The sequence below is a fragment of the Rhinoraja longicauda genome, chromosome 7, assembly GCF_053455715.1.
Source record: "Rhinoraja longicauda isolate Sanriku21f chromosome 7, sRhiLon1.1, whole genome shotgun sequence".
In the NCBI taxonomy this organism is placed as follows: domain Eukaryota; kingdom Metazoa; phylum Chordata; class Chondrichthyes; order Rajiformes; family Arhynchobatidae; genus Rhinoraja; species Rhinoraja longicauda.
Window position 1 is genome coordinate 53,197,075 of NC_135959.1, and position 11,781 is coordinate 53,208,855.

The following is an 11,781-nucleotide window of genomic DNA, read 5'->3' on the forward strand; positions in this document are numbered from 1 at the left end:
TTAGTGTTGAGTAATGAACCTGATCTGATAAGGGGACTCAAGATAAAAGAGCCGTTAGGAGGCTGTGACCACAATATGATAAGTTTTACTCTACAAATTGCGAGGGCGAAGGGAAAATCGGAAGTGTCAGTATTACAGTATAGCAAAGGGGATGACAGAGGCATGAGGCAGGAGCTGGCTAAAATTGACTGGAAGGAGGCCCTAGCAGGGAAGACGGTGGAACAGCAATGGCAGGTATTCCTGGGAATAATGCAGAAGTTGCAGGATCAATTTATCCCAAAGAGGAGGAAAGATTCTAAGGGGAGTAAGAGACACCTGTGGCTGACAAGGGAAGTCAAGGACAGCATAAAAATAAAAGAGAAGTACAACATAGCAAAGAAGAGTGGGAAGCCAGAGGATTGGGACTCTTTTAAAGAGCAACAGAAGATAACTAAAAAGGCAATACGGGGAGATAAGATGAGGTACAAGGGTAAACTAGCCAATAATATAAAGGAGGATAATAAAAGCTTTTTTAGGTATGTGAAGAGGAAAAAAATAGTCAAGGCAAATGTGGGTCCCTTGAAGACAGAAGCAGGGGAATTTATTATGGGGAACAAGGAAATGGCAGACGAGTTGAACCAGTACTTTGGATCTGTCTTCACAAAGGAGGATACAAACAATCTCCCAGATGTTCTAGTGGCCAGAGATCCTAGGGTGTCGGAGGAACTGGAGGAAATCCACATTAGGCAGGAAAAAGGTTTGGGTTGACTGATGGGATTGAAGGCTGATAAATTTCCAGGGCCTGATGGTCTGCATCCCAGGGTACTTAAGGAGGTGGCGCTAGAAATTGTGGACGCATTGGTGATCATTTTCCAATGTTCTATAGATTCAGGGTCAGTTCCTGTGGATTGGAGGGTAGCTAATGTTATCCCACTTTTTAAGAAAGGAGGGAGAGAGAAAATGGGAAATTATAGACCAATTATTGTCTGACATCAGTGGTGGGGAAGATGCTGGAGTCAATTATAAAAGACGAAATTGCGGAGCATTTGGATAGTAGTAACAGGATCGTTCCGAGTCAGCATGGATTTACGAAGGGAAAATTATGCTTGACTAATCTACTGGAATTTTTTGAGGATGTAACTAGGAAAATTGACAGGGGAGAGCCGGTGGATGTGGTGTCCCTCGACTTTCAGAAAGCCTTCGACAAGGTCCCACATAGGAGATTGGTGGGCAAAATTAGAGCCCATGGTATTGGAGGTAGGGTACTGACATAGATAGAAAATTGGTTAACAGACAGCAAGCAAAGACTGGGGATAAATGGGTCCCTTTCAGAATGGCAGGCAGTGACTAGTGGGGTGCCGCAAGGCTCGGTTCTGGGACCGCAGCTATTTACAATATACATCAATAACTTGGATGAAGGGATTAAAAGTACCATTAGCAAATTTGCAGATGATACAAAGCTGGGTGGCAGTGTGAACTGTGAGGAAGATGCTATGAGGTTGCAGAGTGACATGGACAGGTTGTGTGAGTGGGCAGATGCATGGTAGATGCAGTTTAATGTGGATAAGTGTGAGGTTATCCACTTTGGTGGTAAGAATAGGAAGGCAGAATATTATCTGAATGGTGTCAAGTTAGGAAAGGAGGATGTACAACGAGATCTGGGTGTCCTAGTGCATCAGTCACTGAAAGGAAGCATGCAGGTACAGCAGGCAGTGAAGAAAGCCAATGGAATGTTGGCCTTCATAACAAGAGGAGTTGAGTATAGGAGCAAAGAAGTCCTTCTGCAGTTGTACAGGTGTAAACAATCGTGGAGAAGTTGTTCTTCCCCTCCCCTGAGTTGAGATCTTTTCAGACACATTGATACAGGTCACATGCTCAGAAACCAAACCATTAATACAAGTCACATGCTTTTGGAGAAACACTTCAATTTACCTAGAGTGGTTTCAAAACTTTTCCTATTTTCACACGCACCCATATAAGGAGTTGTTGAGTGTGAGACCTCAGAACTGGAATGATGTGATTCACTTTCTTGGCCTTAGTGAAACTCGAGTGGCTGCTTCTGAAACCGCTGCAGCTATCCTGCTGAGCCATAAGTCCTTTAACCCTTGAGATATTCTTAAGGTGATAGTAGACTGACTGAAGTCAGTAAGCAGGCGGAGTAGCTGCTAAGAGAGAGAGGGAGAGAGGGAGAGGGGGAGAGGGGGGGAGGGAGGGAGGGAGAGAGGGAGAGGCAGGCAAGAAATGGAAGGAGGAATGGAAATATGAAGAAAGGGGTGTGGGAGGAGTTTTGGCATATTGGATGGATAATCCAAATTGTAGAGGGATAGAGTTACGTATGAAGGAAGGCGTAGTGAAAGGTTGGGATGTATTATTGGCAGAGTGCCAACGACATGATGATCAGGAGGAAAAAATGCAGTTGGCCAACAGAATTGTAAACAATTGGTAATGCAGAAATGGAAACCTAAGCGAAATAACCCCGAGGACTCCTTGTCTGGCATGGCGACCCTGTTTATAGAAGAGGAGGATGAGGAGTAAATTGGGAAAGTCAGGAATGGTGTAGAACACCTCCCCCATATGCCCCTAGCCACCTGTCCCCAAGAGCAGGAACTGCCCCACTAAGATCTCATCGGGGGGGGGGGGCATCGGCACCCCCAGAGGAAGATGATACCGATAGCGACCGGGAAACTGAAAAGGAGGACGAAAGGAGGGGAAGGGCTGAGGCAGAAGAGGAAGGAGCAGCAGTAATTGAATTCATCAGTGAGAGAGTGCAACGAAGAGCAAAGGAAACGCGAGGCTGAGAACCAGCAGGAAATTAAAAAGACTAAAAAGATAATGCTACTGAGAGCAATGCCAAATCCATTAGCAGGACAGAATGGGGCACAGGCAGTGATGCATGTATACACCCCATGGAAGTTGCAGGAAATGATGAAAAACGCAGTCTGGGGCATTCCTAGAAATTTTCATCATTTCTCAGATTTTGAAATTTGCAGATGAAATAATCCCGGAAAGACAAAGGGAATGACACTCGTATTGGACTGACCATCAGTCACTGAAAGAAAGCATGCAGGTACAGCAGGTAGTGAAGAAAGCCAATGGAATGTTGGCCATCATAACAAGAGGAGTTGAGTATAGGAGCAAAGAGGTCCTTCTGCAGTTGGAGAACCGCACCTGGAGTGAGACCGCACCTGGAGTATTGTGTGCAGTTTTGGTCTCCGAATTTGAGGAAGGATATTCTTGCTATTGAGGGTGTGCAGCGTAGGTTTACGAGGTTAATTCCCGGAATGGCGGGACTGTCGTATGTTGAAAGACTGGAGCGACTGGGCTTGTATACGCTGGAATTTAGAAGGATGAGAGGGGATCTTATTGAAACATAGGATTATTAAGGGATTGAACACGTTAGAGGCAGGAACGGGGTACTGATTTTGAATGATCAGCCATGATCACATTGAATGGCGGTGCTGGTTCGAAGGGCCGAGTGGCCTACTCCTGCACCTATTGTCTATTGACCCTTTGAGTGTATATAAGTAGATCTTATAGAGTTGTCAGGGGCACATTATGATTAAGTGTGTGGAAGTTATTCTGACCCACACGCCCTCAGCGATGAATTAATTATTTATGCACAGCAATTAACCCCTGCTTTACCAGTCCTGCATTCCCAGGTACAAGATGCACAGAAGCCACTACCAGTTACATAAGGGGACGGTCCATAATACCAGGAGACTACGTGCTGAAATCTCTCCTCGGAGTAGACAAGGTTAACGTATACTGAAAATGCACCTGGTGATCATCTGTCTTAAAGCCTTGCTGATTCCAGGTATGATGGAGGAAAGAAGTGCAGGCCGAACCAACCTAACCACGATCACCACCTGTGCCAAGGAGATGTACTCTAATGCGATGATGATAACCCGGAGGGATTTGGAAAATGGAACGTCAGCCGACTGAAGGCCTGTATTGGACTTTTGAGGCATCTTCACTTTTCGTGACTGTTGAAGGACTGTCATCATAAAATGTTACCTTGTTATTGGACTAAATGTAAAAATTGATGATGTATGTCTAAGTGCGGTAGGTTGGATTCCCATAGAACTATGTCTGGTCTCTCCATTACAGAGATGTAAACGTGATCTCAAGTTTCTCGGAGAAGTCCCAAGAGGTAACTTATTTCTCCGAGCTCACTCAGCTATGTACTCCCCACAGTCAGTTGTTGCTACCCACCCATGACCTCAGTACAGGCATTATTCCGCATGACCAGAATGGGACCCCCTAAAGTACCTTATATGTGATAATTGGAGGGAGAAAGCAAAAATAAAGGCACCTAAACCTATCCACCTTATTTATGAACCCTTTCCTGCCCCACCTGCTATTTGTCTCCCGTTACCAAAGGATAATTCACATTCACAGGATGTATGTTTGGTCACAGATATCGCCAAACCGTGCAAATTCACACCCAACGATGACCTCAGGTCATCCGAGAATTATTTCCACCAGGAAAAGGAGGGATGCTATATGTTGATAACCCGAGCAACATCACATGCTTGATGTCGTTTTGTGATAACAGGACCTGTCAGGTCAAAGACGGTCAAGGAAAGTGTAAATGTCACCACTATACCTGTGTTCCTCTTGCTATGGGAATCCAACTAGTCTGTGGAATATGCAATAGAACGCATGTGGTGGTGGGAAACTATACGTCCCCTTTTACCCAGATGACGAAAGAAAGAGGTGGCAGAGATGCGTGATGGTTCTCTGAGCAGTTTAGGATCTTGATAGAGGGAGGTGAGTTAAACATGTATTCAATATGTCATGGCACCTTGTTTTTAACGGATTCAAACCTTTTCTTTTTCTTTAATGGTACAGCCACTGAATCCACCATTCCCGAGGTGGCAATAGGAACCCCGATTCCTATGACAATAACCTGTCCCTCCCAGTGGGTCTCTCGTCAAAGGTTGGTGACTAAAACTGTTTCAGAAGAATTTTGTTCAAAGTGGAAAGATCCCACATCTCTAGGATCACATGGGAGCTCTGTGGGATAGGGATGGGCGAGCTTCTTTAGTCTAGGCTTCACTGGAGGTTATTTGGCTGCCAATAATCGCAATTACCTCATTTGTGGTCTCACTATCTTGGGTAATGCAACCACGGGGGCCCTCGACATGATTACCCAGGGACTTACTGAACTTAGGCTCTTTACTATGCAGAACAGATATGCCCTAGATTATTTGTTGGCTCGAGAAGGTGGTGTTTGTGCTATAGTGAAAGGCAGTTGTATGATGGGAGTTAGGGATCAGACAGAGAATATTACTCGTTTTATTATAAAGATAAGGGAGCAAATGGATAACATAAAGGAGTCGACTAGTTGGGGTGATTGGGGTTTCGGAGGCTGGTCAGACAAGTTGATTAATATAGCATTGTATCTGGGAATTTTAATTGTTTGTATATTTGTGGGGTTGGCTATTCTGAAATGTGTATTGAAAAGAATGCAGATGGCGTTAGAAAGTATTGGTACTTCAAGAATATTAGTGGTAAGACAAACTGAATTGTATGATAAGGAGGCTGAGGATGTTGATGGTGTGAAGGAAGAGTTTGAACGACTAGGAAGGCTATTAGATTAGGAGATAACAACGAAGGGGAAGATGAAGTGGTTTGGAGGCTGACCAACTTAATAGAATAGGTGTAGTAGATATGTGGCCTTTGGAGGGCGATACCAGAAGGATGATGCATGTGTGGAGTTTGGAACTGAAAGGGTTAAGGCGATGCAGGCAAGAAGCAGTTCATGTAAGAGATATTGTAGCAGGGCATAGTTTTTCTGGTGTCAGGGTTCATTGTTTAGAAGTGTTAATGGTGGTCTAGTATTGATGTAGTTTCCTTTCTGTAGATTAAACAAGGTTGGTTAGATTATATTTAGAAGTTTGGTTGTACTTAGTTTGTTTTCTATCCACCTGAGGGAATATGAAGGCGTTGTTTTACTCTTGAAGTGTTTAAGGTGATTTATTGTTTTAAGCTTTGATAGTTATCATAGAATGATAAAAGGAGGGAATGAGCATATAAGCATTCATTTTATATTAGCTAAAACAAGAAAAGAAACCATCTTTACTACAACAAAATACAATATCTCTAATTGACTATATCAGCTAATAGCGTAGATTCTCACAGGGCCCTAGTGAGACCGCACCTGGAGTACTGTGTGCAGTTTTGGTATCCAAATTTGAGGAAGGATATTCTTGCTATTGAGGGCGTGCAGCGTAGGTTTACTAGGTTAGTTCCCGGAATGGCGGGACTGTCATATGTTGAAAGACTGGAATGACTAGGCTTGTATACACTGGAATTTAGAAGGATGAGAGGGGATCTTATCGAAACGTATAAGATTATTAAGGGGTTGGACACGTTAGAGGCAGGAAACATGTTCCCAATGTTGGGGCAGTCCAGAACCAGGGGCCACAGTTTAAGAATAAGGGGTAGGCCATTTAGAACGGAGATGAGGAAAAACTTTATCAGTCAGAGAGTTGTGAATCTGTGGAATTCTCTGCCTCAGAAGGCAGTGGAGGCCAATTCTCTGAATGCATTCAAGAGAGAGCTAGATAGAGCTCTTAAGGATAGTGGAGTCAGGGGGCATGGGGAGAAGGCAGGAACGGGGTACTGATTGAGAATGATCAGCCATGATCACATTGAATGGTGGTGCTGGCTCGAAGGGCCGAATGGCCTCCTCCTGCACCTATTGTCTATAATAATTTTTAATATTAATGATTTCATAGTGGAGTGCCCACCTTTGAGTCGCTGCGACGGTGACACACATGGTCACTCCGCCATTATATCATATGATATTTCTATACTGTCTGCAGGCCCACTGGTGGTCACTGTATTTTTTCTGTTTTATAAATAATTATAAATAATTGTACGGTATATATATAATTCCAATATTTTAAGCTCTTTTTAAAAATTGATTACCATTTATTTGTTGCCATATAAACCTCCTTAAATTGATAAAACTAACATTTCTTTATTTTTTCCTATGGCCCGCAAAAAATGTGCCAAATATATAATGTGGCCCTCATGCTGAAATGTTTGGAGGCCCCTGAGCTAGGGTACTGTCTGGTTCACCTCTACCTCAGAGGACAAATGCCTCTTTCTATGGAGGTGATGTGTTACACTGTGGAGAACTATATTCTACACTTTGTATCTTCCCCTTTGCTCTACCTAGTGTACTTGAGCTACACATGATGCATTTATGTATGGTATAACAAAATGGGATTAATTTAGGAGTAACATAACTGGGTGGGTTGATTGACAATGCAGACTCAATGAGCCTAGGTGCCTGTTCCTGTACTGCAACTCTCTATAATTCTGAAACTTGAAACATAAATAAGCTGTTCAATCTCAAACGCCAGATACAATTACGTAATCAAAATTTAATAATGGATTTTCAAGATTTTCAAGGACAATAGTAGACTAGGATAGGTTTAGAAGGATATTGGCCAAATGCAGGCAGGTGGGACTAGTGAAGATGGTATATCTTGGATAGCGTGAGGAATTTGGGCCGAAGGTCTGTTTCCATGCTGCATGACTCTATGAGCTAAATTCACTGAAACATTCAAGTAAAATTGTTGCTGCCATTAAAGAGGGAAGCTATCCTCTAGTCATGTTTAACAAATGTGAACTCGGATGTAGAGGGAAAATGCAAATGTTAAACCCACATCCTTTACCAAAGTTACTTTGTGTTAAGTATTTAGTCGACCATGATTTTAAATCTATGATTTTGTTAAACTATGGAACTCAATTGTTGCACAACATTAATTTTCAATTGCTCAAAAGAAGCATTCGAACATTCGAACACACAATGATATATGTTAAGAAGTCAAAAGAAATGTAAATTGCAGTGACAGCAGAAACCCAACCACTGAAATCATGAGGTCTGTGGTATAAACTGTTCCCATATAGTCTGTGTGTTATTAGCTCATCTAAATGACCTACTTATTAGATATGTTCATATCTGTTGGAAAATCCCGTTTGAAAGCTGCACTAAATTATCTCGTCCCTGACTGGAAGGAGGCCCTTGCAGGGAAGACGGTGGAACAGCATTGGCAGGTATTCCTGGGAACAATGCAGAATTTGCAGGATCAATTTATCCCAAAGAGGAGGAAAGATTCTAAGGGGAGTAAGAGAAGCCCGTGGCTGACAAGGGCAGTCAATAGACAATAGGTGCAGGAGTAGGCCATTCAGCCCTTCGAGCCAGCACCGCCATTCAATGCGATCATGGCTGATCACTCTCAATCAGTACCCCGTTCCTGCCTTCTCCCCATACCCCCTCCCTCCGCTATCCTTAAGAGCTCTATCCAGCTCTCTCTTGAAAGCATCCAACGAACTGGCCTCCACTGCCTTCTGAGGCAGAGAATTCCACACCTTCACCACTCTCTGACTGAAAAAATTCTTCCTCATCTCCGTTCTAAATGGCCTACCCCTTATTCTTAAACTGTGGCCCCTTGTTCTGGACTCCCCCAACATTGGGAACATGTTTCCTGCCTCTAATGTGTCCAATCCCCTAATTATCTTATATGTTTCAATAAGATCCCCCCTCATCCTTCTAAATTCCAGTGTATACAAGCCTAATTGCTCCAGCCTTTCAACATACGACAATCCCGCCATTCCGGGAATTAACCTAGTGAACCTACGCCGCGCGCCCTCAATAGCAAGAATATCCTTCCTCAAATTTGGAGACCAAAACTGCACACAGTACTCCAGGTGCAGTCTCACCAGGGCCCGGTACAACTGTAGAAGGACCTCTTTGCTCCTATACTCAACTCCTCTTGTTATGAAGGCCAACATTCCATTGGCTTTCTTCACTGCCTGCTGTACCTGCATGCTTCCTTTCAGTGACTGATGCACTAGGACACCCAGATCTCATTGAACATCCCCTCTTCCTAGTCAAGGACAGCATAAAAATAAAAGAGAAGTATATCATAGCAAAGAAGAGTGGGAAGCCAGAGGATTGGGAATCTTTTAAAGAGCAACAGAAGATAACTAAAAAGGCAATACGGGGAGAAAAGATGAGGTACGAGGGTAAGCTAGCCAATAACATAAAGGAGGATAGTAAAAGCTTTTTTAGGTATGTGAAGAGGAAAAAATAGTCAAGGCAAATATGGGTCCCTTGAAGTCAGAAGCAGGGGAATTTATTATGGGGAACAAGGAAATGGCAGACAAGTTGAACTGTCTTTGGATCTGTCTTCACTAAGGAAGATACAAACAATCTCCCTGATGTTCTAGTGGCCAGAGATCTTAGGGTGACGGAGGAACTGAAGGAGATTCACATTAGGCAGGAAATAGTGTTGGGTAGACTGATGGGACTGAAGGCTGATAAATCCCCAGGGCCTGATGGTCTGCATCCCAGGGTACTTAAGGAGGTGGCTCTAGAGATTGTGGATGCATTGGTAATCATTTTCCAATGTTCTATAGATTCAGGATCAGTTCCTGTGGATTGGAGGGTAGCTAATGTTATCCCACTTTTTAAGAAAGGAGGGAGAGAGAAAACGGGAAATTATAGACCAGTTAGTCTGACATCAGTGGTGGGGAAGATGCTGGAGTAAATTATAAAAGATGAAATTGCGGAGCATTTGGATAGCAGTAACAGGATTGTTCTGAGTCAGCATGGATTTACGAAGGGGAAATCATGCTTAACTAATCTTCTGGAATTTTTTGAGGATGTATCTAGGAAAATTGACAGGGGAGAGCCGGTGGATGTGGTCTACCTCGACTTTCAGAAAGCCTTTGACAAGGTCCCACATAGGAGATTAGTGGGCAAAATTAGAGCACATGGTATTGGGGGTAGGGTACTGACATGGATAGAAAATTGGTTGACAGAAAGCAAAGAGTGGGGATAAATGGGTCCCTTTCAGAATGGCAGGCAGTGACTAGTGGGGTACCGCAAGGCTCGGTGCTGGAACCGCAGCTATTTACAATATACATTAATGACGGATGAAGGGATTAAAACCACCATTAGCAAATTTGCAGATGATACAAAGCTGGGTGGTGCTGTGAGGAAGATGCTATGAGGTTGCAGGGTGACTTGGACAGATTGTGTGAGTGGGCGGATGCAAGGCAGATGCAGTTTAATGTGGATAAGTGTGAGGTTATCCACTTTGGTGGTAAGAATAAGAGGGCAGATTATTATCTGAATGGTGTTGAGTTAAGATAAGGGGACGTACAACGAGATCTGGGTGTCCTAGTGCATCAGTCACTGAAAGAAAGCATGCAGGTACAGCAGGCAGTGAAGAAAGCCAATGGAATGTTGGCCTTCATAACAAGAGGAGTTGAGTATAGGAGCAAAGAGGTCCTTCTGCAGTTGTACAGGGCCCTAGTGAGACCGCACCTGGAGAACTGTGTGCAGTTTTGTTCTCCAAATTTGAGGAAGGATATTCTTGCTATTGAGGGCGTGCAGCGTAGGTTTACTAGGTTAATTCCCGGAATGGCGGGACTGTCATATGTTGAAAGATTGGAGCGGCTCAGCTTGTGTATACACTGGAATTTAGAAGGATGAGAGGGGATCTTATCGAAACATAAGATTATTAAGAGGTTGGACACGTTAGAGGCAGGAAACATGTTCCCAATGTTGGGGGAGTCCAGAACCAGGGGCCAGTTTAAGAATAAGGGGTAGGCCATTTAGAACGGAGATGAGGAAACACCTGTTCATTCGGGACTGTCATTTCTTGCGTTTTAACCATCAAATTTCCCCCAAACCGCCCCCACCTGCAAGAAGAGCTGCACCCAGAGAGTTGTGAATTTGTGGAATTCTGCAACAGAAGGCAGTGGAGGCCAATTCACTGGATGAAATTAAAAGAGTTAGATCGAGCTCTAGGGGCTAGTGGAATCAAGGGATATGGGGAGAAGGCAGGCACAGGTTACTGATTGTAGATGATCAGCCATGAGCACAATGAATGGCGGTGCTGGCCAAATGGCCTCCTCCTGCACCTATTCTCTGTTTCTAAGAAAAGGGTCCCAACCCGAAACGTCACCTACCCATGTTCCCCAGAGATGCTGCCTGACCCGCTGAGTTATTCCAGTACCGGCAAAAGGCCTTATTAGAGAAAAAAAAAAGAGACAACGTGCTGGAGTAACTCGGCGACATCTTTGGAGAATACGGACAGGCTTTTGTTTTTGTAAACTGGCATCTGCAGTTCCTTGTGTTTAAAGTATTGAATAGTCTTGAGTCTGAAGAAGGCTCCCGGTCCGAAATGTTGCCTGACCTGCTGAGTTCCACCACCACTACCTTGTGTGTGTGTTTGGCCTTATTTTATGTTCTAAGCCCCTTCTGTGGAGGACGTGGTGGCCTGAGCAGTGAGTGAGTCCACAGTGTAACCCACCCGGCTTTGGAGAGACATACATTTCAACGCTGCCACTGGCGGCTTCACTGTATCACTGGCGGCATCTCTCTCACTAACAAAGGCGGATGAAGTGTGACCACTGGAGATAACAAACCTTTCGAAAATGCACGTCCTCGCGGTCGGAAAACGCTGAAGCGATAGACGTTTTGATTAGAAAGCAGGAGAACTGCAAATTCTTGGTAAAACCAAGGTGAGATAACGAGAGTGGGCTGCGGGGCGAGGTGTCCCGGGACGTGCTACCCGCCCCCAAGCCCCTTGGCCGGGGGCCACAGGCAAGACCAGCAGAGAGAGATGCAACAACTAACTACCCGCTGGCGCTGGCGCTGGCTACTCACACGCCTTGACTGACCTTACACGCCCATTTCCAGCACAGTACCTGTTACTCGTTCTTTGAAGAAAGGGCATGAAGAAGGGTCTCGACCCGAAAGGTCATCTGTTC

General features: G+C 44.3%; 1 protein-coding gene across 1 annotated transcript in view; it reads right to left on the reverse strand.

Moving 5' to 3' along the window:
• The window catches only part of LOC144595561 (interleukin-18 receptor 1-like), a 38,059-nt gene extending 26,278 nt beyond the window's left edge, over window positions 1-11,781 (reverse strand). Inside the window, exon 1 of the mRNA XM_078403106.1 lies at window positions 11,719-11,781. Within this exon, the coding sequence (XP_078259232.1) occupies window positions 11,719-11,747 (29 nt within the window). The 5' untranslated portion in view covers window positions 11,748-11,781. The remainder of the gene's footprint in view (window positions 1-11,718) is intronic.